This window comes from Acyrthosiphon pisum, chromosome A3, assembly GCF_005508785.2.
Source record: "Acyrthosiphon pisum isolate AL4f chromosome A3, pea_aphid_22Mar2018_4r6ur, whole genome shotgun sequence".
Classification (NCBI taxonomy): domain Eukaryota; kingdom Metazoa; phylum Arthropoda; class Insecta; order Hemiptera; family Aphididae; genus Acyrthosiphon; species Acyrthosiphon pisum.
Window position 1 is genome coordinate 27,166,682 of NC_042496.1, and position 7,953 is coordinate 27,174,634.

The following is a 7,953-nucleotide window of genomic DNA, read 5'->3' on the forward strand; positions in this document are numbered from 1 at the left end:
GCACGAGCCGTGCAGACTTTAACATCGTCGAGGCCGTGAATAGAATCGAGACACATTCCATGCCGAATATTGAAATTGAAAAGGATGTTTCGTCCGGTTCGAGTGGTCGAACGACGGGGTCCGGAATCCAGCAGCACCAAGTCGACGAGGAGGTGCCACCAGTCACTTGTGTGGAAATAATGGGAAAAAGATAAAACAAAGACGCCGAATAATTTGGTCCCGTATCAAAAAATTTTTTAGCGCGTATGTTGTACTGCAGTATACTTACTGCAGATAGATAATTGTTGTAAATTGTATGAAAATGTAAATTGTAATTTCTATAACCTACCTAACCTATGTATTATGTTTGTGTATTATTAATAATGTAAATGCATAAATTGTAAATTTGTATAAAAATTAGATTACCTATGTATTATACCTACACGAAATTGCTTTGATTACAAATAATAAATGTTTATAAAGAATAATTCAATATCGGTTTCTATTTTATGTATTATTAATAATGAACACCTAATTACAATTGAAAAAAAAGGTCACTGTGATTGATGTGTTAAATTTGAATTAAATGATATAAAAACATTGAATACGAAAAACGGTTCTGACTTCCGAGCGAAGACGATCTGCCATTCTAAAAACAATATTACTAAGTATATGTTATGATATTACTGCTTTTAAGATAATTTATTTTACTATTTAACATTAGTACACTACGTAAAGTAGATTACAGTAATTTTTTTCCAAAAAAATTGCATTTGAAAATGTCATCGTGTGTAGGTATATACAGCAAAATTATATAGGTATACATTAATAGTTTCAAGTGGTTATCCACAGTAAAATGTTTAAATCATAACAAAATAACTAAAATCATTATTCGTCATTTAATTATTTAAATATCTAATTTTATCAACATTTTAACTATGAAAAAAAATCGTGCATTATTATTATTATACCTAAATTGTAGTTGTTTTTCAATTTTTTGCATGTTTAATGACATACATGAAGAAATAGTAGAATGTCATGTTCCAAACAAAATATTTTTTGAGTATTTCGATGTATTAAAAATTAAAATTGAATTTCCAACGAATAGTAAAATATTAGTTATAAGTCGTCAACCGTGGTTAATCGCCTTTTTCTACATAAAATGACGTTGCTGCAGTTTACTGAGATGTCTTTGAGCAAATTAGAAACTCATTGGAAAAAAACTGATTTCAATTTCGGCAGATGAAGCATATTATGCATAATGCATAATATACATACATATTAATATATTATTATAATAGTATTTTTACTTCATATAATACGTAGTCCCTGCAAAATGTTGGTTCACTATACTCAGCTGCTCAACTAAACTTAAAATGTATTAATCTTTTTAATATTTTTTTATTTATTATTATCAAAAAAAATTTTACGTAGGTCGTACGTACAATAACTAAATGTGTTGTAATTGGAATACTGGAATAGCATTGATAAAAATAAAAAAAACTTGAGGAGAAAGTATCACTTTTTTATTTCACATTAAAAATTTAATTTATTTTAAGACTTATTGTTTTGTAATAACATCACATTATGTTAAATAATATTTTCAAAAACTTTTATATTTTTCGAGACAATTACTACACAGGGAATCACCCAGTATATATTTAACAATATAATATATTATTATGTTGTGTTTTTTTCTTTTTTTACTTTGACTATCAAGTAATATTATAATAATTAAATATAATTGATTTAACAGTAATATAGGTATGTATCTATACACTTATTAAATTAAAATTAATGACACTGCGTTCTCTGTATCTTAAGGCATATCCGGTAATCTGGATAACATGCCTATTAATATGAAATAAATATTGATTTTTTTATAATAAGTGCTTAATTATACATTTATAGTTTATACTTTATAGGTAAGATGTTATATGCGAGCATAATCATATTATTATGCTCGCATTTGCAACTAGACAATTGATATAATCACGATACTATTAAAAGATATATATTTATCCGAGGGTCCCTGAGCCTTTTGATTGTGAAGGGAGGGATGGAGGGTAGAACATTTTCTTTAATTCATCAATTCAAATATTAATCAATTAATCATTTAAAGTATACCTACATAATTATAATATATAAAATATTTATTTGCTTATTATTATAGCTTATAATATAAAATGCTATTCAAATTTCAATATTCAACACGAATGTAGGTACAGTGTAAAACTTAATCTATAAAAAAAAAAATCTACCAATAACCACCCTTATTTAAGGTGTTTCCTGAGCAACACTTGGACCCTATGTTACACGCCACTGTGTAGTGGCCAGGGGGGAGTAACGGTTGGTTAAAATACGTTTGTGTTAACCTAATCAGGCGATCGGGAACGTCTATCCAATATAACTTATCAGTATTGTAGGTACATTTCGTAATATTTTTTTTTCTTGAGCTTAAGCCCAGCAACGGTGACCATTAGCTGTTCTTTGTTTGTAGGGGGGAGTAACGGTTGGTTGAAACACGTTTGTATGTGTGGCAAGGATTTGTTGCTAAAAATGCCGGGTGGTCACCCATCCGGGATCTAATAACAGCGGTCGATACGTACACTCAAAACGTTTCCGCAGTTATGATATCCAGATATCCACACTAAGCCACAGAATATGATTTCCCGTTACTTGAAACATTTGTTTTGTATTTCTCATAATTATAATATAATTATAATATTGGTGGTCGATACTTGCACCAACGTCTCTCAGTCTTGACATAGTGAGCAGGCGACCGGGCACTTCTCTTTTAGATATATTTTTTAAATACTGAATTAAGTCTTTCAATTTACTAGGTAATGATTTATATTTTGTAGACGGGATAATTTTAAAGAGAGACTGTGTGAAGTAACAGAATATTGTGCAGCCAATAAATATGTGATTGCTGTGTAGGTACATTTAAACATTTCTTTTAATATATTATGCATTTGAACATTTATTACAATATACGTCTACTAACTGTACATTGATTTCAAGTATGGAATATTTTTTACACTAACTATAGGGTCACACAATCAAGAAATTAATTGTTAAAGTTATTTTATATGGGGAGATCAATTTAACACATAAGACCATCATTATTTCATAATTTTTTGGTGTATTTATATTTATATAAAATAAATATCGGACAAGTAGTTATTTGGTAAGTATTTTAAGTTTATATGTAATATGTGCAGAGTAGGTAGTGGAATAACAATTTTGCAAGGTTCATTGAAACTAGAATGTAGTTAATAGTAAACTAAAACTCAAATTTACTTATAATATGTGAAATAGCGGTACTTAACCTTTTATGTTAATTGTTTATAAACATATTATAAGTAAAACTCAAATTTGGCACTTATACAGTACTTAATACATTTTCCTTTAATTTAACAGAAATTATGGAGCTAAAAATTTAGAAATATCTATACGTATAGGTACAGCGAGACATGGGACACTCTAAGATACGGTCCATATAGTTCACAGTTTTGTTTCATTTATAATAATAATGCTTTGTAATATCTACACGGAAAAAAATAACTTAGTTGTATACAACAAAAGAGTTTTGTAAATGGTTTTATGGTTGTTAGTTGTTACAGCCAAAACATACTTATCACAACCACAAATATTGTGATTTTTTAAGAAGTGTACTGGAGTTTTCACAGTAATAATTTTGTTAATAAATGTTAAGTAAATTTAACATGATTCATATTTATAATAACAAATGTACTGTAACAAATGCAAAGTTAAAAAAACTACCAAAAGTTTGAGTAATCATGAAAAAACATTCTTGTATTTTCTATCAAATTATCATTAAATGTAATGAAAGAATTTTGCTATAATTATACTAGACATAAGTGGCATTGAATACGATTTATATATTTTAAATTAACAAGATGTTATTCTAATATTACCAAACCGTTCAGTAAATGGTACTAATGTTGGATAAAAACAACCGGTCGTTTGGTAAAATCTATCCAACAGTTAACAGTTTCACTGATATCACAATATTTGTGTTGCCATTGCTGCAATCGATGTATAATCTCGCGGCGGCATCGTGACGATCCGCACACTTTGCATTATTCAACTGTTATCCGTAATATTACTACCACCACAACTGCCATATTTTGTTATTACTTGTTATTTAATGTTTGTACCTACAACGTTACTGCTGTAAAAATTGTAAAAATGGCCGATTCTGATGTCAAAGATATGCTTTCAGCTTGGGGATTGGAATCGTACATTGATGTATTCAAAGGTAAGACATTTTTATACCTTTATACTTTATAGTAAATATAATAAGTAGCCGGTACCTATTTACATAATAGCATTGAGTATTTACCTATAAATATTATATTATATTATAGTTTACCTACAAATATAATATATAATATATACCTACCTACTCAATGGTGATGTGTAGACTAAACATAACTCATTAGTGATTGTTTAAACCTTCAGGCATTAAATTATTCATTGGTACTTATTTAATGAAAATGTACACGGAATAGATTCATCCAGCTTATAATAATTGAGAATGGTTAATTGCTATTGCTTATTTACTTTTTTTTTATATATTATTGTCCTATTTGCTTATTTGCTAATTTGATTATTTACTTTTGATTTTATATGTTATTGTCAGAACATGGAATAGATTTATCATGCTTTTCACTTCTAACGGATGATATGTTGAAAGATGTTATGCCTATGGTTGGTCATAGGGCTAAGTTTAGGGCAAATTTAGAAGAGTGGCGTAAGTTACTTGCCCTTGCTAATAATCAGGTGTCAGTTATGGTAAGAATTACGAATTTACTTATTTTCCAATTCTAATAAATTACATGTAAATAATTCCTAGATAGGTAATTAAAAACTTAAATTCTGTAGGTAGGTATCTGTTATGAATTGTGATGAATGATGATACTCATCGTCGTTCTATTAATTTATCATTATAAGTTTATAGTTTTGAGTTGTTTTATTAACACTGCCGTGCACAGTCTTAAAGAGTAACCTATTACTATAATAGAATTCAAGACTTAATTTGCACTAAAAATTCTTATGATATTCAATTAAAATTATCAAAATATGTAGCTAAAATTATTTTTATTTGAAAAAAAACCCATAATAGGCACCTACAAACATGTTAAAAATCTAAAATCTAATTGAAAGGGAATGATAATAATAACTGGTGAGAAAGCTGTAAGATGGGTGAAAATGGATTTCAGCCCAGGAGGAAACCACCCCAGAATATATAGGTTCTCTATAAGTATATTATACTTATAATTTCTTAATCCGAAACGGAATACGCTTGTCTGAACAAAATGACGATTGGCATAAATTATAAAATATTAAATACACAAATGTAAATAAATTTGTATTATATAATATTGAAATTTGTACATTTTAAACGCATATAAATAATATAGGATAACACTTAAAATTGCTTTAATGAAAAAAAATCGGTATTAACAACATAATTTTGTGATCAATATTAGACAACGATCTAAATTTTCTTATACACAGTATAGGTATATCATCCTTCTAAAATTATTAAATTAGATACTTTGCTGAGTATACGATGATGGTAAATCGTAATTTTCAGGTGACACATCTCAAGTATTCATCATTAGCGTATATATTTTATATTATGATATTTAAACAACTTAAACATATTAATATGCTCTTCTTTTCCACGGTTAATAGCATATATGCCTATTTTATTAGCTAGTTTGATTTTAAACACGACATTTAAAATTGAATTATTAAACCTATTAAACTGGTCGGAAAATATTTTAAACGTGATTTAGGTACCTGTACGGGATGTCAGTTGTAATAAAAGTATGGCAAAAGTCATGGCGTGGAATTGTGATCCGGAGTCCTCCGTTTCTTATGATTGGAATAAGATAAACATAAAATTTCCGAAATAGAAATCGGAATCAGCACAATCCTGGAGCTCGTTATCGATGATAAAGACATAATTATCTTGTTTGTATTGTATTATATTTTGTATTATATTGTTATATTTGTATAAAATTATATTGAATTTGTTAAGAAAAAAAAACATGTACATTTTCTTGTAATTTTTTATGTTAAAAATATAATTTGAAGAATACAACTACTATAAGAACATTATATGGTAAAAATTCAATAAAACTAAGACTGCAATGCGGTTCACTGGTTGCAAGAAATTGAGCTGAGCGAGTTAAACACACCGAAACTTATTGAAATTGTTTTTTGAATGACATGGATTTGATAGATTCTGATAACTGAAAAGCTACAAATTAAGATGACACTATTGTTGGGACATGCTTTTGTTCGAGGAAGCGTTTTTACTCTCAAATATAACTCTCAAACATTTATATTTAATACATTTTTCTTAAATATTACAATTGACAAACCAAAATAACAAATTATAACTACGGAAGAACAACATTGTTTTTAGTATTTATTGATTTATTGATTTATTTATTTATTTATTTATTTATTGATTTATGGCGGATCTATGTTTCTACGGAAACAAAATTGAGGTATCAAAATTTAGTTTTTCGGTGATTATTTATCGATGGTAGGTAGGACATCGATCAAAACAACTTGTTGGCACTCAGCGATGTCCACTATCACCGTGCCAAGTTTGGTCGAGATCGTTCATCCGTTGCAAAGAAGTACCAATGCCGTTTAGTAAACGGCTATCCCGCGTATAAGAAATATTAAAAAATATTTATCTTCCTAACTATTCTGTTGTAAAATAGGTATGGAGACGTGAGCGTATTCGTACGTAAAGTGTCTTTAATGAAAGTTAAAAGTTTATCTAACTATAGATTAACTTAGTTAAGTTATTACTCACTTTTTGTGAACTTTTTATATAGGGCCTCACTACCACGTCCTTTTTTTTGTCAAAAACTACTGTTTCTAATTCCAACGATACGTATCGACAATTATCACGATTTTCATTCTGAAAAAATATTCGGATTGTCCGTAGGTAATATATACAACGAGCCACAATTTTAATTTTTGTAGTTTAAATTGCAATAAAAATTGTAAAAAATTCAAAAAATTTCAGAATTTCCCACTTAAATATTTAATTACTTATAAACACAATTTTAAAAATGTACCTCGATCGATCTCTCGTACATATTATGAAAAACAATAATATTTTGTCAGAATGCAAATCGAGGTAATCGTGGCGACGTATTGGTATTTGGTGGAATTAGAATCGTATATTTGAGTGAAAAATAAATATTTTTTCATGATCACAATATTATATTATTATACTGACATGTGCGTGCAAGAGCCCTCCGTAGTCCATACCGCTACAATTGACCTGCATGGACGCCACACACACTAATAATCATTTACGGCTAACACATAAATCTCAGGTAGCAACGACGAGATTAGAAATTGCCTAAATGATTCTCCTTCAATCATGCCATAGCGAGCCTTTAAGTTAAAAAAAAGTTGATTTGTTTATACAACGTTAGCATACTTAATTTTTTTCCAACCCAAAACTAAATTATAGACTATAGTGTTTATACTATATACAGTATTTCCATAAAAATTATATTCGAATGATATACATTTTTAACTCTAAACAGTAAACAATTCACGGTAAATATTTTTTGACATGAAAATGAAATAGTGAAATATAATTAAATTAAAAACAAAATAAATTAACTTAACTTACATTTTAAATGAAAAATTAATTCGTTAATTTCACGTAAGTTAAAAAAGAAATTTAGTAAGTTAACAGTTAAGTTAATGAAAATCCAAAAAAACTACTTAAGTTAAAATTATCTTTTTAACACAACTTTAACTTTTTAACTCGTTAATGCCCAGCTTTGTTTCTTACAATATTTATATTTTTTAGCTGATTATTTTTATTCCCATGTATAAAGGAGATCAGTAGATCACAAAACTAAAAACAAGTTTGCCTAGATTTAAAGTAAGACATAA

General features: G+C 28.1%; 1 protein-coding gene across 1 annotated transcript; it reads left to right on the plus strand.

Moving 5' to 3' along the window:
- The first annotated feature begins 4,055 nt into the window (after positions 1-4,055).
- Positions 4,056-6,414, plus strand: LOC107884863. The gene is made up of 3 exons (XM_016807842.2): positions 4,056-4,264; positions 4,649-4,800; positions 5,811-6,414. The coding sequence occupies exons 1-3, from the start codon at positions 4,195-4,197 to the stop codon at positions 5,928-5,930; spliced, it is 342 nt and encodes a 113-aa protein (XP_016663331.1). The 5' UTR covers positions 4,056-4,194; the 3' UTR covers positions 5,931-6,414.
- The last annotated feature ends 1,539 nt before the right edge of the window (positions 6,415-7,953 follow it).